Raw genomic sequence first — 22,874 nt, 5'->3', positions numbered from 1 at the left:
ATTTCAGTCCTCTGATGACCCCTGTTTCACCCTCCTTCTGGAGTTGTGTTTTGGCTCTGTCCCCCAGTGTCCCTCTCTTCTGGTGTCCCTCTCTTCAATGTGGCAGAAAACTGAGCCATGACAGGTTGCACATTACCGGATATCTCAACGTCAGGTGATTGCAATGGGCATCTTTTATTCACTAATAACAGAGAAGGAAGAAGTGAGGCATTGTGGTAGTATAAGCACTGATTTGATTCCTTGGAGGGTGTCCAGTTTTGGGTTTGAGAGCAAAGGTCAGTACGGTTGTCTCTCTAGCCCTGCCTGAGTTTTCACAGAAGACTCAACATGCTTCACAGAAACATGTGAAATTGTTGAGACCAAGCACAGGCAATGCTCAAGTGCCAAAAACTGCACTTCTTAAAGGAGCTACTTGAGACCAGCCTTTTAAACAAAGTCGGGCCCTGATAATGAGCAGCATTTCACTAGAAATAAGCATATGTACAGAAATGTTTACACAGGAAGTGGAAGCTCACTTCAGCTTCACTAAATGGACCTGCTGACTGTGTTTTTGGTATCAGTGCCTTTTGGAGCATTTAATTAAATGATCTATTCTATGATTGCTTTGGGTGATAGCCTGGACTTTGAGCTTGGGCAGTTCTTTACTTGTAGATGCTGCCGCAGAACCTGAACCCGGTTACATATACCTGTAATTGTGGAGAATTGTGCTTTGCAGAGACCTTTACAAAATGGTGAAACATTTCTTGATTTAAGTTTTATCCATATGTATCAAATCTAGGCTATCTATCTCTATCTGTCTGTCCGTCCAGTGGACAACCTCATGTTTAGCAGCATTCAGCTGTGTTAGTTTAAGGAATTCTTCCAGGCAGTTTTATCACAAACAACTTGTCAAAACACTGAATGAATTTGACCAATCAAAAATTGCTGCTTCCTGTTAATTTAAACTGAATTTATTTGCAGTTTTGTTTCACTTTAACAGAAGAAATGACAGCAGCTATCACCTTCTCTTATTATTCTACAGGGTGGGCCATTTATATGGATACACCGTAATAAAATGTGAATGGTTGGTGATATTAAAGTCCTGTTTGTGGCACATTAGTATATGTGAGGGGGCAAACTCCTCACGATGGGTGGTGACCATGATGGCCATTTAGAAGTCGGCCATTTTGGATGCAACTTTTGTTTTTTCAATAGGAAGAGGACCATGTGACACATCAAACTTATTGGTAATATCACAAGAAAAACAATGGTGTGCTTGGTTTCAATGTAACTTTATTCTTTCATGAGTTATTTACAAGTTTCTCTTTGTTCACAGCCATTGACATGTCAAAGAGGTTAACACGTGAGGAGCGAATCGAAATCGTGTTGATATCTGGTGAATACAGTAACCGGGTCATTGCAGCAGATTTCAATGCAAGACACCCTACGAGACCACCCATCTCCCATGCTACAGTTAGCAAACTTCTTGCTAAGTTTCGTGAAACTGGTTTAGTGTTGGATTTGCCAAAATGTGGATGCAAGAAAACTGTCACTAATGAAGAAACATCAGTGGCTGTCCTAGCTTCTTTCAGCAAGAGCCCACAGCGTAGCACTCGCTAACCCACATTGGATCGATCCCTCCAAGACTGTTGGAATAACAGAAGTGATGGTTTGGTGTGGTATATGGGGTACAACGATAGTGGGTCCATTCTTCATCAATGGAAACCTCACGGCCACTGGATACTTGAAATTGCTACATGATGATGTGTTTCCCTCTTTATTCACTGAAGCTGGCACGTTCCCTGAGTTTTTCCAGCAAGATGGTGCAACCTGTCACGGCTGCCGAGGCGAGCCGTGTGGAGTTAGAAGAAGGACCCAAGATGCATGCAGTGGATGAGATGCCGTTGAGTTTATTAACAGAGGTGTAGTGGCAAACAGACAGTGGGGCATAACAAATAACTGAAAACACCTAAACTGGGAGAACTAAAAAATAACAGACCTAGGAGCATACGACAAAGGGCAGAGAGGCAGACGACGAGCAGGACACCGAGTAACACAGACTGGCACGGAGGAACACAGACGAACCGGCAACAGGCAGAAGAACACACTGGGCTTAAATACACACACCAGTAATCAGGGGATGAGAGACAGGAGGGCAACACAGCTGGGAGGAATCTGAGCTGACGGGACAGGGGAAACGTAAACTGAGCACACTCACATATGACACAGACCTTCACAATAAAACATCACACGCAGGCTCGACATCGAGAGACAGACAGGAAATGACATAAGAAACTAAACCCGCATCTTAAACCCAGATAAACAGAAACATGGAACTCTAATAATAAACATCATAATCATCATCATAAACACAACAAGAGAACAAGAAAACAATCCCCGATGCAAACTAAAACCCAAACATAATAAAACTCAAAATACTGACCCAGAACCGTGACAGCACCACCTCATTATGGGTGCCAGGTCCGAGCATTCCTAGATGAACAGTTTCCTGGAAAGTGGATTGGTCGTCGTGGGCCAGTTGAATGGCCCCCAAGGTCTCCCGATCTGACCCCCTTAGACTTTTATCTTTGGGGTCATCTGAAGGCAATTGTCTATGGTGTGAATATATGAGATGTGCAGCACCTGAAACTACGGATACTGGATGCCTGTGATGGCATTTCTCCTGCGGTGTTGCTATCAGTGTGTGAAGAGTGGGAGAAGAGGGTTGCATTGACAATCCAACACAATGGGCAGCACATTGAACACATTTTATAAGTGGCCAGAAACTTGTAAATAACCCATGAAAGAATGAAGTTACATTGAAACCAAGCACACCATTGTTTTTCTTGTGACATTACCAATAAGTTTGATGTGTCACGTGGCCCTCTTCCTATTGAAAAAACAAAAGTTGCATCCAAGATGGCCGACTTCTAAATGGCCATCATGGTCACCACCCATCGTGAGGAGTTTGCCCCCTCACATATACTGATGTGCTACAAACAGGACTTTAATATCGCCAACCATTCCCATTTTATTACGGTGTATCCATATAAATGGTCCACCCTGTACTTTAACCTAAAAATCAGGACCCATTATTGAATCAACAGCTTGTGTCTTGCCTTTAAAGTAACATAACTGATTTTTACTCCACTAGTTTGCTCGTTCTACACCCTAGAAGACGTTGTGTATAGTATTTAAATACAGCGACTTGTTTCACTCAGGATTACTTAAGCTTTCATCCAACTTTAATGTGGCCCAACCTTTATTTCTGCATTTGCTTGGGTGTCTCCTAACGGGGTGGCAAGTAAGTGAAGGCGACCATCAGTTTTCCTTTTCAAAACGGTTTTGTTGCATTGCTAGATGTTGTATATGACAGTGACTCAAGATATTGGTCATTATCCAATTCAAATAAACTTGAGTGTTAAATCACCAAAAATTTATATCTTCTTATATCTCTCCCCTGTATAATATCAGTTAACATTTTGATAGACAAGTCCATTGTCTCTCAGATTCTCTCTGGCTCCTGATTATCATCTAAGGGCTGGGTTTCTTTGGCTGTTGTCATGGAGCCCAGCCTTTGAGCAGCACAAACAGAGGTGTGTGTGTGCGTGTGTGTGTGGGGCGTGTGTGTGTGCTTATGTGGTTATGTATACTGACTTTCTTTCTGTACCTTCACAGTGTACTGTGTCAGTGAACTGAGTGACTCATGGATGAAGATGAGACTGAGTCGGAAGTGAGTAGGGGACAAAAAGAATATATAAATAACTAAAAGATCAGAAGGATGCCTCCAAAAAGGAAAAACGATGCTATAATTCAGGCTGAAGATGGTGAGAAGATGTTTTAATGCTATTATAGGGAAAACTGACTCATTCATTCATTGCTATATTTATTTAAACATTTGAATCTAAATGGTTGTATTCATGCATCTGTTCAGTTGGGATGGAGGTGGATGCTACGTTGGACAGTGGGAGTGAAGGTAAGTCATATGGGACAATTTTTCTGTCTTTAGTTTAATTTAAAGAAAACGTTTTGAAAATGTTTATAGCTTTTAAGGCATTTTCGGCCCTTTTTGTCAGTTCTTATTGTTGATGGTTGTATTTGTTCAGGGACATGTTATTGCATTTTCAATATCAAACCTTGTGTAAAAAAATAATATATATTTGTATGTGTGTGTGTGTGTGTGTCTTAGATGAGACCAGAAGGAGAAGCAAAAACAGAAGAGCCAAAGCACAGCGTAAAACCAAACAGGTCAGTGATGATGAGGATGATGAAGAAGATGAAGATGAGGCACCGAGGAAAAGGGGACGAAGGAAGAGGACCAAGCCCCAAGACAGTGACCAAGACGATGAGGAAGACAAACGAAGGGTGAGACAGAAAGGAGCCAAAGCTCCCAGGAGGAAAGCTGCAAATGAGGAGCGTGATGAGGAGAGCGAAGAAGATCAGGGTAAAAGGAAGAAAGGAGGAAGAGCGCCTTCCAAACAGGAGAAAGAGGATCAGAATAAGGAGAAGAAGGGAAATGTTAAAGGCAAAGACGAGACAAATAAAGGCAGTGAGAAGGACAAGAAAAAGAAGAATGGAAAGCAGAGCAGGTGCAGTATTCTCTGAGAGCTGTATTTCACCTACGGTTTCGTCCATAAATATTTACAGATATAGGTGTAGTTTTTTTCTTGGCTCTGTAAATTACCACTATGAAATTTAATTCAAACAACTCAGATGCAGTTGAAGTGCAGACTTTCAGCCTTAATTCAGTGGGTTGTCCAAAGTAAATTGCATAAAAATTTGAGGGACTAAAGCAATTTCTTTAAACACAATCCCTTCATTTCAGGGGCTCAAAAGTAATTGGACAAATTAAATAACTGAAAATAAAATGTTCATTTCTAATACTTGGTTGAAAACCTTTTGCTGACAATGATGGCATGAAGTCTTGAGCTCATGGACATCACCAGATGCTGTTTTATTTCCTTTTAAATGCTCTGTCAGGCCTTTAATGCAGCGGCTGTATGTTTTGGGTTATTGTCCATCTGTACTATCAAATGCCAATCAATTTGACCGCATTGCTGGGACGGGATTGCTGTTATCAAATTCAAAACGTGCTTCAAAATGGTACATCTTCACATTTACACATCTGTTGTCTTTGTTCCATTGTGAATAAAATATGTGTTTATGAGATTTGCTACTCAATGCATTGTGTTTTTATTTACATTTTACACAGAATCCCAGCTTTTTGGAACTGGGGTTATTAAGTGAACACTGCACCGTGTGCAGTTAGATATAAATCTACTAATTAAAACCACCAGGAAAGCTTTTCTTGAGGTGATGAATCGTGTGAGAATTATGCCTTCTCAAAGTCATTGCGAGTGACGGTTGCTTCCCTTTGGCAGCTCTCCAGCTTCTTCCTCTGAAGACGAGTCTGAAGACGAGTCTGATGAAGAGTCGATGTCAGAGGGAGAGATCGCTGCCCTGAAAGAACAAGTAGAAGAAAAGAAGAAGCTGATTGCTACATTAAGGAACAAACCTTGGCGGATGAAGAGGAGGCTCGTACTGCTAAAGTAAAAATGAAAACAAAAAACTGTGGCCAACTCTTAATCCTCTTCTTTGGCCTGATTTTTGTTACAACCGTAACTTCTGTTCATTAAAGATGTTGTTCATTTTGAGTGCCTTTTTAAAATTGCTTATTACTCCATTTTTGCTGGTGCACATTTTCTTTTAATACCATGTGAAGTTGGACATTTATTATTAAATCTTGCTCACTGCTACTTTACCTCTTTGGTACTTCCACTCATCAATGCTCAACTATACAAACAGACAAAACTACTTTAAAAAAATGTGTTTTTAGACAGGGCAAAGCATGTTTCTTCTTTTGAATCCTGCAACCTATGCAAATGTTTAGATCTAGGCTTTTATTCATCTACAGTGCATCTGGAAAGTATTCACAGCACTTCACTTGTTCCACATTGTTTTACAGCCTTATTCCAATATTCCAACATAATCTGTAAATGGAAGAAGTTTGGGACCACCAGGACTCTTCCTAGAGCTGACCGCATGGCCAATCTGAGTGATCGGGTAGAAGGGCCTTAGACAGGGAGGTGACTGAGAACCTGATGGTCATTTTGACAGAGTTCCAGTATTGTTCTGTGGAGAAAGGAGAACCTTTCACAAGGACATCCATTTCTGCAGCACACCACCAATCAGGCCCATGTGGCAGAATGGCCAGACAGAAGCCACCTGAATGCCAACTCGTTGGCCCGTCATGTCTGCATCATCATGCAGACACCTCTCATCACCTGGCCAATACCATTCCTACAGTGAAGCATGGTGGTGGCATCATCATGCTGTGGCGATGTTTTTCAGCAGCAGGAACTAGATGCTTTATGGACCTCAGACTGGTCTGGTTTATGTTCCAGCAAGACTGCGACCCTAAACGCACAGCCAGGATGACAAGAGTGGCTTTGTGACCGCTCTGTGAATGTCCTTGAGTGGCCAACTCTGAGCCCAGACTTGAAGCACAGTCATCTGAATATGGCTGGGCTCTCCATCCAATCTGATGGAAGGGTTCTGAAAAGAAGAATGGGAGAAACTGCCCAGAAATAGGTGTTTCAAGCTTGTAGCATCATAATCATAAAGACTTGAGGCTACAATCATTGCTAAAGTATTGAGCAAAGTGTGAGAATACTTACAGTACATGTATGTGATTTTTGCAAGAATTTCGAGGAAAATTTTGTTTACTCAACATCACAATGGACATATTGAATGCAGAACAAAATGAACTTAATCCATTTTGGAACAAGGCTGTAACATGACAAAATGTGAAACAAGTGAAGTGGTCTGAACACTTTCTGGATGCAGTGTATGGAAATTCTGCCCTTTGTGGAATTTGTATACATGACAACAGGGTCCTATAAAATCTCAGCACAAGCCAAGCTGGCTGTATCTCAGCCTGTTAGATATGTTAGAAGACAGCAAACTGTTCTGGCTTCCTAGCCAGGGGTAAGGCTTGTGTAAGTCAGTGTGTGTTTGTGAGGTAAGTATGTATGTTTGTTATGTATGTAGGCAAGTTTCTGGAAAGGGAACATGATAGCCGAGTTGCCTTAACTTTTCATGAGCTTGACACTGTTTAATGCATGTTGTTGTGGTGAGCTGACCTCCTGCTTGCTGTGTCTTCCTGCCAGTGCTCTTAACATATGCAGCGTGTCATCAATCAGTAAATCATTCCAAACCTGTTGTTTGTACATCCTGTTCACTAACTAAATAATTAATTCACTGAGTAGATCATGATTTTCAGTTGGATGTGGGCATGGATGGTATTTCATTGCTGAACATTTGTGTACTGCCTGAAACAGGGAGGCCCAGGAGTTTGTTGAAAAATTCGAAGGTGCTCTCGGGAAAGGAAAAGGCAAGAAGTTGTATGCGTTTAAAGTCATGATGACCAAGGTAATGTCCTCACTGTGCAAAATGCATTGATTTATAATTTGAGTAATATTGTTTAAGTTTGCTTCTCTGCACTCTCCCCTAGAAACTTATCAAGTTTAATCGGGACTTTGAGAACTTCAAAACAGCTTGTATACCCTGGGAGAGGAAGATAAAGGAAGTAGAAAGTTGGTACCACAAAACCAAATAATCACTAAGCTATAATCTTACATTTGCTAATAAGCTGTCCTCACAATTATGTATTTTCACCCCACCCCCTTCCCCCCAGGTCATTTTGGATCATCGGTGGCATCTTACTTCATTTTTCTGAGGTGGATGTATGGCCTGAACCTGATCCTGTTCGGGTTCATGTTTGGTCTGGTGGTGCTGCCAGAGGTAGGCTTTGTCTATATGTATGCTAGCAGCCAATAGCTAATGTGGCAAATGCTGAGCTCTCTCCATCCATCTCTCCATCCCTCTTCTCTGCATTTAGGTTCTCATGGGTCTCCCCTATGGCTCCATTCCCCGGAAAACTGTGCCACGATCTGAACAGGACACAGCCATGGACTTCTCAGTGCTCTTTGACTTTGGTGTGAGGATCCTAGCTTCATGCATCCCTTAATTCATTTTTTCCTCACACACGAGCTCTCTTTTTTCCCCAGACTGGCTAACAGTAGTTTTTGCCCTTATACCAAAGAAAAGAAAAATACATTTTTTTTAAAAATTTCTAATACTTGTTTTTTGTTTTTTGTTTTTTTTTTAACTTTTGATAATGTTTTGGTAAGATCTGGTGACTGTGGATGCCATAAGAGTTCAGTTAACTCAGTGTCAAGTTCAAGTAGCCAGCCTGAGTTTCTTGTTCTTAGATGAGGGGAGCATCACCTGCTGTTGTAGCTCACCTGCTTCAAGGTTTAAGATGTTTAGAGAGGCTTTCTGCATATCTTGGTTTTAGTTCCCTTTCTATCAGCTTAAAGGCTTCTTGCCATTCTCCTCTGACCTCTGGCATTGAAACAGCATTTTATCCCAGAAAATTACAGCTCACTGGATATTTTCTCTTTTTTGGACCATTCTCTATAAACTCTAGAGATGGTTGTGTAGGAAGGCACAAGTTGATCAGCAGTTTCTGAACTACTCAGACCGGCCTGCTGGCACCAACAAGAATTCCTGGATCACTTAAATCACTTTCTTCTGAATTCTGGTACTCAATTTGAACTTCATGGCAGCACAATGGTGGTTATGAGGATCAGCACCTCCAAATCTGAGGCCATGGTTCTCAGCCGGAAAAGGGTGGAGTGCCCACTCCGGGTCGGGGATGAGTTCCTGCCCCAAGTGGAGGAGTTCAAGTATCTCGGGGTCTTGTTCGCAAGTGATGGGAGAAGGGAGCCGGAGATCGACAGACGGATTGGGGCTGCAGCTGCAGTAATGCGGACGCCGCACCGGTCCGTCGTGGTGAAGAGGGAGCTGAGTGTAAAAGCGAAGCTCTCAATTTACCGGTCAATCTACGTCCCTACCCTCACCTATGGCCACGAGCTGTGGGTAGTGACCGAAAGAACGAGATCGCGGATACAGGCGGCAGAAATTAGCTTCCTCCGAAGGGTGGCTGGCCTCTCCCTTAGAGATAGGGTAAGAAGTTCGGCCATCTGGGAGGGGCTCAGAGTAGAGCCGCTGCTGCTCCACATCGAAAGGAGCCAGCTGAGGTGGTTCGGGCATCTGACAAGGATGCCCCCTGGGCGCCTCCTGGGTGAGGTGTTCCAGGCATGTCCCACCGGGAGGAGGCCCCGGGGCAGACCCAGGACACGCTGGAGAGATTATATCTCTTGGCTGGCCTGGGAACGCCTTGGTATTCCCCCGGATAAACTGGAGGAGGTGGCTGGGGAGAGGAAGGTCTGGGCCTCTTTGCTTAGGCTGCTGCCCCCGCGACCCAGCCTCGGATAAAGCGGATGAAGATGGATGGATGGATGGACAATGGTGCTTAGCACTGATACCTCAAGGCAAGAACAGTCATGAGTTTGACTACATCATCTGGGTGGGGTTGGGTTAATTAGTGCTTCTTAATTGCCCAAATGTGTAAGTCTGAATGGTTGTCTGTCGCTCTGTGTTAGCCCTGTGTCAGGGTGGCAGCTTGCTCAGGGTGTACCCTGCCTGTTGCCCTATTTTAGCTGGGATAGGCTCCAGCCCCCTGTGACCCTGATAAGCAGAAGAGAATGAACATTCGCATGTTAGCAATATAGATAGCAGCCTTTACACCCTCAGAGATGATAGCATGGCTGTTTCAGTCACCATTTTGATATTTTCTAATGTTATTTATACATTGGTGTGGTGAGAAACTTACCTTGAGTACAGACTGTATTTGCATGTATGCGTGACTATACCTTTCTGTTTCTCATCAACAGGGATACTGCAAGTACTCTATTTTGTTTTATGGCTACTACAACAACGAACGAAACATTGGCGTGCTGAAGTTCAGACTCCCTCTGTCATACCTGCTCACTGGTGTTGGAATATTTGGATACAGCCTAATGGTTGTCATTAGAATGTAGGCAAGACATATGCGGGCATTCAGATGAAAATCATGTAGAAGTTTTTTTTTTTTTTTTTAGGGTTTCTTTATCATTTCTTTTTGTTTGTCTCTTCAGGATGGCTCGTAATGCAAATGAGGGAGGAGATGGGGGTGATGAAGGAGAGTTCACCTTCAGCTGGAAGATGTTCACCAGCTGGGACTACCTCATAGGAAACCCCGAAACTGCAGATAATAAGTACGCCTCCATAACCACCAGCTTTAAGGTTAGCGTGTGTGTGTGCATGTTGGAGGATTTTCAGAAGGAAGTTTTCATATGTGGTGTAAATAAAATAGGTCCATGTTGGGCATGTCATTCCTGCTGCCAGCAAACACATCCCACTTGTTAATTTGCCACTGATTTCTCCATCCCCTATAGTGTTACAGCGAAGAGAGAGGTGCGAGCATAATGTACTCCACGTCAACATTTTCATATGCTGAGCCCCAATTTAAGATGGTTAATCATAAAAATCTACTTAATAAGGAAAGTGGGGAAAACTGTCCTGGCGCCATTTGCAGGGAGATTTAAACTTCTGAAATGTGAAGGTGCTAAATTGTGTAACTTGAAACTGAAAGAGATCTTAAGTGCTTCTTTATTTGTAATGCAGGAGTCCATTGTAGATGAAAAGGAGAACCAGAAGGATGAAAACATCCATCTCCAACGTTTCCTCAGGATTCTGGCAAATATTATGATCCTGTGCTGTCTCGGTGGCAGTGGTTATCTCATCTACTTTGTGGTGAAACGTTCTCAGGATTTTGCTAAGATGGATCCAGCGTCTCTCACGTGGTTTCAAAAGAACGAGGCAGGTTTACACTGAGCACATGGTGTTCTTTTCCGACACAAGGAGCGATGAAAAGTTGGGATAGTTGAGGCTTGAAAAAATAAATGTTTACATTCTCTCTTGTCTTTTGTATCAGGTGGAGTTTGTGATGTCTCTATTGGGACTAGTGTGTCCTCCACTGTTTGAAACCATTGCAGAGTTGGAAGCTTATCATCCCCGTATTGCCCTTAAGTGGCAGCTGGGGAGAATTTTCGCCCTCTTCCTGGGAAATCTTTACACCTTCCTCTTTGCTCTCTTTGATGAAGTTAATGACAAGGTATGGCTGATGTGCCTTCATGCATTAGTTACAGTTGCATTTATACACTGATGTGAAAAGTAATGTACACTGCAGAAGTCTTGGTTTTTTTGCATATTTGTCACACATGTTTAGACACATTTATGAGGACAGAAAATTGACATGCCACTATACGTGTGTTGACCAACAGTCACTTGGGGACAAAATGTGCGTCCCCACAACGTTGAAGGCACTTTTGATGCTCGAAATGTGGTTTTAGTGTCAGGGTTACAATTAGGTCATGGTTAGGTTTAGGCTGAGGATTAAGGTTAGGCATTCATTTATTGATGATGACGGTTAGGGTAAGCGGCTAGGGAAAGCATTATGTCAATTAGATATCCTTGCTAAGATATGAAAATGAGTGTGTGTGTTTGTGTGTATGTGTGTGAAATATTGCCCCCTAAACCTCATAGCCGGTTATGCAGGTTTTGTTTTCCTCAGTCAGATCCTGGCTACTGTTCCTGTGTTTGTGCTAAATTAAGCGACAGTGGTATCGGACCTTTAACTCACATCTTAAGCAGAAAATAAACAGTCCTTCCCAAATTCCCAATAATCAGTTATTTTTTAAAACCTGGAAACTACATTTATGTGTGTATGAAATATGCTACATGAACACTGACACCTTAATTTTTCTTTGATGCATTAAATGTTTTTCAGCTGGAAACGGAGCAGGAGCTCAAGAATGCCACTGAATGGGCTATACATGAGTACAATGCCAACTACAGCTCCTACTACAACACGACGGATGTGCCTCCACTGGTCGTGAATCCTGCAGATGCTGTCAGAGGACCTTGTTGGGAGACTGCAGTGGGAATAGTTAGTAGAAGCTTTATGTATAACAGTGCTGAGGGAAACACATTACAAAGTACTGCATTACTGTAATTACACTAAATTGTCTGTAACACAATAATCACATCACAGTTACTCATAGAATCACCGGTCACAATTTGTGTTGCACAAGTTCATTAATAACCTGCATAGTTAAAAAAATAAATCTCCAAACTGGTCTATTTATCTATGCTAGTGCAGTGATCAGTGCAACATTGTTTCAATTTGGTAGGGGTCATAGACTCTACATATGTTCTGCCCATGATGCTGACTAATTTCATTACATGTAAATGTTCCATGTAATCTTGTTACATAGGTACATTATAAAATGTGAATTTTCTGATCAAACAAAACTTATTTGATTGGTATATATTTAGTTCATACCAAGCATATTCCCTTAAAAATTAAGTATTTGAATAAATAAACATTTGATTTTAAGTATTTGGGGACAACATCACAATTCTTTCTTTTCTTTATGTCTTTACTTTTACCTTGCAGGAATTTGTGAAACTTATCGTATCAGACATGCAGGTAACCTTTTTGACTATCTTGATCGGTGACTTTGCACGAGCTATCATTGTTCGCTTCCTCAACTACTGCTGGTGCTGGGACCTGGAGGCCGGATTCGTGAGTACTCCTAATTGTGTGTCAGTGGGTCACAGTGTCCCGTGCCCTTAACATATGTCCATCTTAGTTTGTTTGACTGAAATAATGTCGTGCTCATCAGCAATGTTTGCAGGGAACAGGCCTCAGCAGGCCTCAAAACTGATTGTTGCTCAATTGCCGTTAACACAATTAAAATAAATAAATAAATAAAACGTTTAAGTCTGCACTTGCACCACTTGTCTCAAGTCCTGCATGGGAATTTAAGGTGATTGTGTCAGTTTAAGTAGTGGTTATGTCATTATCATTCAGGTATTACTGAACACATGAACAGAGGAGGAGGTGCAGACTTTCTGCTTTAATTCAAGGGTTTACCACCGCAGTTCGTAATGCATCTACATCAACCTGATACTTTGCAATGACATCTGGCAAGACAGGTGATCCTGAACATAGAATGAAACAGGACACTACAATGAGAACTTAATTACAGAGTGAAAGAGAGAGAGAGAGCAACAAATGCAAAGTGTATTGACCTGCTGTTTATTAATTCAGGAGTACATACAAATCATGTTGTTTGTGTGTTTATTCCAGCCATCATATGCAGAGTTTGACATCAGTGGGAATGTGCTGGGGCTTATCTTCAATCAAGGAATGATATGGTGAATTACTCCATCGATGATTTTATTTTCTGACTCCTTTCTGCTTCACTGGAGATTCTCTAATGAGATGAATAGCTCACTAATAAGCTTCCCTCTGCTGAAACACAGCTCACGTTTCTTTGATCCGCCTATCATTAATGCAGCAATCACAAAATCTCTAATAACACTAATTACACTATTCAGTGGCTGATTAGTTTGAAATTGCATCGTGATCTTTTTCCTTTTTGAACAGTGTTGCTTAATATGTTGTTTTTCTTAGGATGGGAGCATTTTACGCTCCAGGTCTGGTGGGTCTGAATGTGCTGCGTCTCCTGACGTCGATGTACTTCCAGTGCTGGGCAGTGATGGCCTGTAATGTTCCTCACGAGCGAGTTTTCAAGGCATCGAGGTCCAACAACTTCTACATGGGCCTGCTGCTCCTCGTGCTCTTCCTTAGCTTGCTTCCTGTCGTTTACACGATAATGACCCTGCCCCCGTCCTTCGACTGTGGTCCATTCAGGTCAGTATGAGGTTAAAATAAGAGATCTAAGGTGGTGCATAAATATCTTTTTTCTTTTTCTGCAGATTTACATTTTTTATTCGGTTAATAATCTGCATGAACAAGCTTATTCAGATTCACTAGATGATCATTAACATAATTATTAGAGTCAACTTAAAGAATGAACATAATAAAATTTTTTAATCTGCAGCGTCTTGGCAGGTTTCTCAAGCATACTTCTGCATGCACATGTTTTTTTTTGTTTTTGTGTTTTTTTAAATCCAAGGGTTAGTAACAATAATGATAACAGCAACAATATCCCCCCAGTGGTCAGGACAGGATGTACGATGTGGTTATGGAGACTATAACACAGGATTTACCAGCTTTCATAGGGACCATTTTTACATATGCCACCAATCCTGGACTCATCATGCCTGCCGTCCTCCTCATGGTGTAAGTATAATTTAAATAATAAGTCAAACATGGCTTCTGTACCTGCTAAATGAAGATACATTTTTACATTTTGTGTGTTTTTAAGCGTGCATGATAAATGTAAGAAAACAAATGAAACCTTTTGTGCACTGCTAATATATTTAAGGTTGCCTACACAATCGTATTATTTATTTAGAAAAACAAATTGTGTGCATTTCAGTTGTCTCTATCTTAGTGAATACTGATAATGTGGTGATGTTACCCTTACACTGTCTTTTTTGACACTACCACACAGTGGCAGCAAAAGTCAGCCTTTCTTGGAGGAGTACAGTGAAAATGTGGGCCATGATAATCGGAGGGTAGTCTTGGTTGGTCTCTATGGAATGTGTTTGTCAGATACTCACCCAGATTAGGATCTGAAGAATTCAGAGAGTAGAGAGATTTTAAGGTGTCCATCTGTTCCTGATTTTGTGGTGTGGCGGATCACATTGTCCTAACTGAGTGGCACTGATTTTGAGGAATTCACTTTAGCCCCACATCACAACAAGAGTCCCCTCAAGGTGCTTTATATTGGAAGGTAAAAACCCTACGATAATACAGAGAAAATCCCAACAATCAGATGACCCCTTATGAACAGGCAATGGACAGGAAAAACTCCCTTATAACAGGAAGAAACCTTGGGCAGAACCAGACTTAATGAGGGGCGGCCATCTGCTGCAACCGACTGGGGATGAGGGCAGGGAAAGAGGACAAAAGCAGTACCAGTGGCATCTATAGTTGTGGTGAAGATGTGGTCAAGTAAGCAAACACATTTTACAGTTAACAAACAATCTCTTTTCTTAATAAATTTAATTACTGTGGTCAGCTGGCAGGTCTAGTTTCTGTACAGGTGCTCCTAAAGAAAGGACCAGCTTTAATCCTCCATTTAAATTTAAATCCACAAATAAAACATGTGTGCTGTCCTGTGGATTTTTTTTGTTAGTCTTTATCCTTGTTATGGCTCTTAATGGGGAAAACGCATGCTTGTGAATATTTTTGTGGTAGTTGCCGTACAAACATCTCTGTCATCTCTTCTCACAAGCAACAAGTTTCCCTGCAGACAAACCCAACCTAGCTTTCTTGCTTTTTACACCTGGCTCAGTATTTTGAATTTTCCATTCTTCCATTTGTTTTTGTGGCCTACCCCGTGGCAGGTGGCTACAGTGGATACTTTTTGTGCTGTCTTTCTCATATGCATGTAGCTGGCCTGAGCCCTGGAGTGGTATATCTAAGCAGGCAGCTTAAGTTTCAGGAGGCTAATCATTACCTGCTTTTCAGTGTAGTGGCATTTTATTTGCTCACCCTAAGCTTTCTGGCAAGAAAACCAGTGTTTGCGAACAGTGTTTTGTTTCCACTCTGACATTATCACATTACGTTTGGGTAGATAACAAAGAGCAGATAAGCTACCTGTGCAGCTTATGAATTTAACAACAGTTCTTTTAAACTTGTAACTGATGAGGCGAAGTAACACACGTCATGGCACCCAGACAAAATATAAATTTGCCTAAAATTTCCATGATCAGTGCATGTACATAAACACAGAACAAAATGACAGAACAATATGATCTAGCACTGTGTGCAAAGCCTGACTGTAATCTAATCCATCTGCAGTGGCACAGTAAAAGACTTATACTGTGTAACAGGTTGGCCATCTACTACCTTAACACAGTGTCAAAGGGATACCAACAGGCAAACCTGGACCTTAAAAAGAAGATGAAAATGGTCAGTATGAATTTCTCTTAATTTCCCACATTTAAGCAAAAGTTCAAGATTAGATTCAAATCAAATGACTGTCGGGTTTGTTGGTCATCACTTCAGGCCCGAGACGAGGAGAAGAACCGCAGGAACAACAAGGACAGCACTAATCAAGTAATGAAAGACTTGGAGGACCTTCTGCCAAATAAATCTCTAATACCGCCTCCCACTGAGGAAGAGCCGCCTCATGGTACACTCATATACAGGCTTCAGCTGCATATACTGTAGGATAATTAACACCCCACTGACCTGACCACGTTTTCCAACTCTCAATCTGTCTTTTTAGATATTGTAATTGAGAAGGGAAGCAAGTCTACCAAAATGAAGCCAGGATCAGCGGGGAAAGGGGTCAACCTGCAAAAGGAGGTGTCACTGGCTGCCACAAACCCCAGAGGGCCAGTAGCCCATCCTCCTCGGGCACGGGGAGGGCCTCCTGGACATCTCAGGGGCCCTCTACCTGGGCCTGGCAGAGGGAGAGGTCGGGGCGCTCCTCCGAGGACATAAGAAGCATGATTCACAGTTACAGATATCTGCTAGGATGGCTCCAGCTGCATATGGAGGAGGAATCAATTTGGGGTTTACTGCAATGATGCAAATGAACACAAATTTCATAACATCATTTCTTATTGGAATTTTATTATATGAATGAAAAGCATTCAATTAGTATTTTCAACATGGTAGATGAGACATCAGTCATACCTAACACTGGAAAAAGTCTGTAGTTACTGCAGCGACTCAGTTAAAAGATACAGAAATGGTGTGTTATCTGTGTCAGTAGTATTACAACTGCAAAAATGTCAACAAACTCTATGTCTCAGCAACTTCTATCAAGGACTCGGCTTTTTTTCCTGTTTACTACAGTGGAATCAGTCTACAGTTTACTGCTTATCTATACAGACGACTGATTTCATGTGGAAATCCCTGTACATAGTTTTTAAAGTGACTTTCTAATTTTTTGCATGACATCTATTAAAATGTTCTATTTATGAAAAATTGCCATTTACGGTGTAACTAAACTATCAAACACACGAGAAGCAAAACTTCAAAGAACAATCTGTTTACAAACCTGTACACTAGAGGACCACCATAGATAAAAGTCATGTAACCCTGGCGGTATATGACAAAAATAAAGAAAGTCTGTGCAGAAAATGGAATAAATATTCACAAAGTGGCTACAAAACATGCAGGTGCAGCATGATCTAATGATCTGACTCTGGCTGATGGTTTAAACAGGAGAAATGTAGACTGGCAGTATCATGAGCTCTTCTGTGATATTCTGATTGTGACTGCCTTGATTTCAGTGTACTCCTGCAGTGCATATTCCCCCCTGAAATAAGAAAAACAAGCACTACTGATTAAAAAGAGAAAGAGTTTACTAGTCAAGTTGCAGTGCATTGTTACAAAGTCTCAAAGCAACGATTACGTAGTTGTTTGATGGACATTAATGCAGCAAATGTAAAGGTTAATTTCCTTAGATTTCAAAATGGCAACACTCACAGTTCTCTCCCATTCCCAGACATCTTGAAGCCACCAAATGGACACTGAATACTCATGGCATTGTAGCAGTTCACCCTAGAATTAAAGCAGCATTAGTTTCACCTTATTCCTTAAAAACAGGCATACAATAGTAGTAGCTGCACTATTCCAAAGTCTAATGGGACTTTAAGAGAGGCTTCAGTTATCATGCTCTGTGCAAAGGATGTGATCCATACCAGACCATGCCGGCTTGCAGAGCAGAGGAGACTGTAAGGGCTTTGTTGATGTCATTAGTGAAGACTCCTGCTGCCAACCCGTATTGTGTGGCATTGGCTCTCTCGATGACTTCACTTATGCTGCGGAAACACATAATCTGCTGCACCGGGCCAAATATCTGCAAGAGGATGGTAGAGAAATCTTACAAAAGCAAAAAAATGAGCAGTAGAATTAGACTACGTATTTTAATATGTGCTCCACCGTTGGGGGTGTGAGTACCTCTTCTTTAGCGATACGCATATGGTCTCTGACATTTGAGAACACGGTGGGTTGGATGAAAAGTCCCTGCTGACCCCCTGGAGAGCCACCGCACTCCAGAGTTGCACCTTCTCTCTTCCCGCTTTCTATTAGCTCCATTATCTTATTAAACTGCTTCTGGTTGATCTGAGGAAAAAATAAACAAAGCTCATATTATTCTGACCTGTCTGACTTGTTAGTTGGTGTAACAGTATTCAGGCCACAGTATACCTGTGGTCCCTGGTCCACGCCTGGCAAGAGTGGGTTTCCCAGGACTTTGGATCTGGCTTTCTCTACACTGTGGCGGACAAATTCCTCGTAGATTGGTTCCTCTACAAACACCCTGGATCCTGCCAGACAGCACTGGCCCTGATTGAAGAACAGACCACTGTGTGCCTGCTCCACTGCGTACTCTACTGCAAGACATATACACAGAAAAGCCACCTTTAACTGCTGGTAGTTGGCAGATTTCTTTTTAACAACAGATGCCCTTTGTGACACGACCCCAAAGGGATTCTTCTACTCCCAGGTTCAAACGAGGGATCATTCACTTGTTAGGGAAAACCACTACAGTAAGATAATACTACTACAAGATATATCATATAAAGATATCAAATCTAAAAGAAAGATTTATACACCACAAGTGTGACTTAATATGGTGCTGCACTTTATTTGTTCAATTCAGAAATGGTTAGACATGGTAAAGGTATAAAAGAATATGACATTTAAAGAGAGAAATGTGACGTAATCAAGTGAAAAAAGGTCCCACTCACAGTCACAGTCTGCAAAGACAATATTAGGATTTTTTCCACCAAGTTCCAGTGTGACTCTCTTCAGGTTGCTTTCACCTGCAGCCTTCTGGATGAGTTTTCCAACCTGGTAACCAGTGACAACCATGTGAGCCGCATGGTTACAGTAAAGGAGTTCATTTGTACATGAGTGAAATGCACAAAACCAGAAGAGAGCAAGCTGTTCACACAGACACACTGTGCTGAGATTTATACTAACAGCAGTAGATCCGGTAAAGGCTACTTTGTCTATATCCATGTGGTGAGAAATGGCACAGCCTGCTGTCTGACCATAACCAGGCAACACATTAACCACTCCAGGAGGAAACCCAGCCTGAACACAGAGAGTTGAAAAGAGAGCCACTCAGTCATCTTCTTTCAGTAAGAAATGGACTTGCGCCAGTTTTTGCACTTATATAATTGCATAAGATTGTTGTGGGTGATTAGTAATTTGAATCTAACTACCTCTTTGATGAGTGCAGCCATATGCAGAGCTGATAAAGGGGTCTGTTCAGCTGGCTTGATGACTACAGTGTTCCCACAGCACAGAGCAGGAGCAATCTTCCACACGAACATCATCAGTGGGAAGTTCCACTGAATGCCAAAGTGCAAACTCAATTTTCAGTTTTCGCTTCATAAGACTTTTTGGCTTAAAAGATTTATGTGATAATGAATGTGACACAATCAGAACCAATCAACAAATGATCTCAGGTTCAGCTAAAAAACAGGTTAAAATTTTTTTCACCACATTCAGGACCATTACTTTACTCACAGCTGGCTGAATGTAAACACTGAAAAAACACAAAAACTTGGTAACATAACAGTTGAATGTTTGCCATCCTTTAGTGTTTATTTCACTTACAGGAATGATCTGACCACATACTCCAATGGGCTCATGCCGTGTGTAGGTAAAATATTCTCCATCTAAAAAACAAAAAAAGAAAAAACACACACAGTTCATTTATTATAGCACTGAATGCATCCAGTTTTTGTTGTGCTGATGGTTTTAAATATGGAAACACGTGTAACCTCTGATCTAAATAAAAAAAAATGAATTTAACTCACCTACGGGGATGGTTTTTCCGTGAATCTTGTCTGCCCAGCCGCTGTAATATCTCAAGGTCTTGATTGTAGCCATCAGATCTACAAAATATGCCACGAGGAAAACTTTGCCACAGTTTAGAGCTTCTAGTGTCTGGAAAACAAGAAAAAAAGCACACACAGCGTCATTATAATCCAGTCGTGATGTTTTGTGGAGCAACATTTACTGATGATTTACTTCAGGTACGTGTATGTGTGTTTCTCACCGCTAGCAAGAGCCGGTCTCGCTCCACCAAGTCAGCAAGTCTGTTAAGTAAATGGCCTCGGTCTGAGGCATCCATGGATCTCCACGGTGATCCCATCTGGAAAGCAGCTCTGGCACTCCTCACTGCCTTGTCTACATCGTCCTGTTATTAGCACAAGTTAAGGAGGTTTCCACCACAATCACGCCAGATCAAGTTTATGTGTTTACTTGAAAAATTTGCTTTAAGGAGATTCCCAATCTACACAGCATACAACACGTTAGACGTTGTACAAAAAAGTGCTCACAATGTAAGTCATAATAATGCTCCATAAACATTCAAAAGTTTTTCTTGTAAAGCTCATCTAACTTACTAGCGACGTGTAAAATACTCACTGAGTCGGCCTCCTCCACTTCACACAGCAGCTTCTCGGTGGTGGGATTATACACAGGAATCTTTCTGCCACTGCATGACTCATGCCACTCGTTACCGATGAACACCTGATGGTGAAAGATAGAGACAAAGATTGTGTGATATATCCCCCTCACTCTTTGACTTTACAGTGATAAGCACACAGTGTGGGGTATCATCTCTGAATGCTGTTCCAGGTAATTACTGCATCCTAACTGATAAAGGACTGGTAAATATTTCCTATATTCAAATTATTTCATCTTATAAATATGCTTTGCTTCTTGGCTTGCAGCTTACCTTAGTGTAAACAATTTGGGGGTTTGCAATTGGAGTGGGCAGTGCATTTGTCTCCAATCCATCTGCATTCTGGGAATTGTGGTCCTGGTGGTTGAACCCATTTCCAGACTGATGTTCATAACCATTGGCTGGCTGGGAGCTCAGGCTGTAATTTTTTCTTTCTGAAAAAACAAAAAACAGAAATGGAACACAATGTTGTTCAAGTCTCTTTGTCTGATTAGGTGTGTGAATACACAGATACATACACACACACGTGATTGCGAAAGCTAACATTTGGGTCACTGAGTGAGGATAGTAACCCTGTGCACACGATGCTATCCCAACCCAGTGGAGTAAATAGAAACTGTGCCAAATTAGTTATTGGCATTGTCAGCTTTTTTAAACCGGATGGTCAAGGGTCATGACCACGCACTGACATGGTTTGCTAGCTCAGAAGAATGGACTAGACCTTAATTAAACTGAGAGAATCTGAGAACATCAAGTGCTGTGCCAGGGCAAAATATGAGCAGAGGTGCATTTCACTGTAATTGCTGAAAAACCTGATCATGCATGGGCTCATATGGAAGAAACAAGTTTAATTAAGGCATTGTGGATTTCTGTGTCAGATAAAAGACAGTTTGAATATGTTACTATATCACTTGTATAATTTTGTAGAGAAGCCAGACAATAGATTATGTATACATAACTATGTGTCAATACAACACTTACAGACTTTTAAATCTGGCAAATTAAGCCTATTACTTTTGAACATTTATGTCTGTCACAATAATAAAAATAATGATAATAATTATTTTTATTTTTATTATTATAAAAGCACTTTTATCTGGTCTTTCAACAAACATTAGAAAATGGTTGTGGAATTACATTACGTAAACATAAAAAATTGTTCTACCTGTGGGTGATGCTGATGCAGTTCCCCCCGACTGGTGTATTCCCACTCCGATCACAGGCATGTTGCAGCTGCTCTCTCCTTCCTCTCGGTGTCAGCTGACCGGAGAGTCTCCGAGCTTCTTTATATACTTTCAGCTCTCAGCGTCAGAAAGCAGAAATGCGCAGGATTGCGCGCTGTCACAGAAGGATTTCTCCTGGGTCATTTGAGGGTCTGCCTGCACGTGCAAATAACCATTAAGATGGACCCAATCCCAGTTTACCTCATGTGTCCCGGGAGGCGGCAAGCTCACTAATCATCTGACGTGACAATGGAAGTACAGTATGGTTAGACACATTTTTAATTATTAGCCATTTTTGCAATCAGCGGGAATTTATCAACTTGACAGTGTTTAAATAATTCTTCTACTTCACTATTTTTATTCCTTCACTACAATTTGAATCCTGCAGATTTACTATTACTGCTTATTAATATTTTACTCAGAAAGCTTCTAGTACACTGGCAATAAATAATAAATAAATAATTAGCACCATCTATATCAGAATACTGATTGGTGGTAATATAAAGGGACTCTGTGGATAATTTTAACACCCCTGAGTTACATTTTTCTGCTAAGCTAAGATTATTAGATGTTATCTTACCTTGTTAAATCTTTGTTAAATCTTTCTGTGCATAAATCTTCCATTTCAAAATCGCCTTAAGTTAAGCACACTTCTAAACATTTACCAAGATAATTTTACAATACAATAAACTTTTTAGATGTTGAAGAGGAAGAACCAAGCCCGAAAATCTTGAAAATCTTGAATTTGCCATCATTTTTACTTCTGTCTTCTATGAATCAGTTCAGCCCAGTTGCCTGGTTAGACCCACCTCCAAGTCAACAAGCATAATTGGGAAGATGTTTGCTTTGATAAGGGGCCTCCTGCTGCTTCACTGTCTCCCAGGAACAATGTGATCACATAATTTTGTCTGGTGTGCCCATTTTCTGTCTCGATATACACACATCCTTTTGAGAATTATCCCCTTTGACAACACAACCTGATTTAACCCTCATTAAACAAAGAGAAGATTTGTAGAGCTGCAGCTAGGGAGTGTTGAAAACATAGTGAAAACCATCCTCCCATACTAATGCGTTCACCTCTTATTTGTCACACACTTGACTTGAAGCCTTTTTCTATGAAAGAGTTTGGACTGGAACTACAGCACACTGTAAAAAAGTAACCTAGATTCTTTGGGTCTACTTATCTCCAAAGGGTTTGTTCCTCATTAGGGAAGCACATAGTCAATGTTGATCAACACATACTCGATCCTAGTGTCAGGTGGGGTCTGCGTAGGTTAGCTATACATTGAGCATGTACACAAAC

The 22,874-nt window shown here is 41.3% G+C and overlaps 2 protein-coding genes across 4 annotated transcripts; one reads left to right on the top strand and one right to left on the bottom strand.

Annotated features, from left to right (window-relative positions):
• Positions 1 to 3,669: 3,669 nt before the first annotated feature.
• tmc2b (transmembrane channel-like 2b) lies at positions 3,670 to 16,426 on the top strand. The gene is made up of 20 exons (XM_085293887.1): positions 3,670 to 3,806; positions 3,914 to 3,955; positions 4,169 to 4,568; positions 5,361 to 5,528; positions 7,320 to 7,410; positions 7,493 to 7,574; positions 7,676 to 7,782; positions 7,880 to 7,978; positions 9,780 to 9,922; positions 10,023 to 10,170; positions 10,552 to 10,746; positions 10,862 to 11,041; positions 11,717 to 11,875; positions 12,386 to 12,514; positions 13,082 to 13,149; positions 13,409 to 13,648; positions 13,955 to 14,080; positions 15,742 to 15,820; positions 15,917 to 16,043; positions 16,140 to 16,426. The coding sequence occupies exons 1-20, from the start codon at positions 3,761 to 3,763 to the stop codon at positions 16,355 to 16,357; spliced, it is 2,847 nt and encodes a 948-aa protein (XP_085150013.1). The 5' UTR covers positions 3,670 to 3,760; the 3' UTR covers positions 16,358 to 16,426.
• A 47-nt stretch (positions 16,427 to 16,473) lies between these two features.
• LOC146562272 (aldehyde dehydrogenase 1A1-like) lies at positions 16,474 to 22,267 on the bottom strand. Of its 3 annotated transcripts, none has more exons than XM_085293891.1 (15): positions 22,152 to 22,267; positions 21,514 to 21,809; positions 20,622 to 20,782; positions 20,309 to 20,413; positions 19,938 to 20,078; positions 19,696 to 19,825; positions 19,493 to 19,554; positions 19,096 to 19,224; positions 18,851 to 18,964; positions 18,616 to 18,718; positions 18,074 to 18,258; positions 17,825 to 17,989; positions 17,566 to 17,723; positions 17,351 to 17,425; positions 16,474 to 17,180 (listed from the first exon to the last, which is right to left on the bottom strand). In XM_085293891.1, the coding sequence occupies exons 2-15, from the start codon at positions 21,572 to 21,574 to the stop codon at positions 17,108 to 17,110; spliced, it is 1,662 nt and encodes a 553-aa protein (XP_085150017.1). In that variant the 5' UTR covers positions 21,575 to 21,809; positions 22,152 to 22,267; the 3' UTR covers positions 16,474 to 17,107. The 3 variants fall into 3 exon arrangements, with proteins under 3 accessions (XP_085150017.1, XP_085150018.1, XP_085150019.1); XM_085293892.1 differs by having other exon boundaries at positions 21,514 to 21,723; positions 22,152 to 22,247; XM_085293893.1 differs by lacking the exons at positions 18,851 to 18,964; positions 19,096 to 19,224.
• Positions 22,268 to 22,874: the final 607 nt, after the last annotated feature.

Source organism: Mchenga conophoros, linkage group LG12 (genome assembly GCF_057382185.1).
Source record: "Mchenga conophoros isolate Kocher_MC1m ecotype Shallow Benthic linkage group LG12, M_conophoros_male_GT1.1, whole genome shotgun sequence".
NCBI lineage: Eukaryota > Metazoa > Chordata > Actinopteri > Cichliformes > Cichlidae > Mchenga > Mchenga conophoros.
This window is presented reverse-complemented; position numbering and strand designations above follow the sequence as displayed.

Excerpts from the sequence above, each read along its gene's own strand:
- tmc2b (XM_085293887.1), top strand. The coding sequence starts at position 3,761 with ATGCCTCCAAAAAGGAAAAACGATGCTATAATTCAGGCTGAAGATG. Across the intron at positions 7,783-7,879 it reads GTCTGGTGGTGCTGCCAGAG|GTTCTCATGGGTCTCCCCTA; the intron begins GTAGGCTTTGTC and ends CTCTGCATTTAG. Across the intron at positions 10,171-10,551 it reads CCATAACCACCAGCTTTAAG|GAGTCCATTGTAGATGAAAA; the intron begins GTTAGCGTGTGT and ends TTTGTAATGCAG.
- LOC146562272 (XM_085293891.1), bottom strand. The coding sequence starts at position 21,574 with ATGCCTGTGATCGGAGTGGGAATACACCAGTCGGGGGGAACTGCATCA. Across the intron at positions 18,259-18,615 it reads TGTCTTTGCAGACTGTGACT|TAGAGTACGCAGTGGAGCAG; the intron begins GTGAGTGGGACC and ends TATGTCTTGCAG. Across the intron at positions 17,724-17,824 it reads TGCGTATCGCTAAAGAAGAG|ATATTTGGCCCGGTGCAGCA; the intron begins GTACTCACACCC and ends ATCCTCTTGCAG.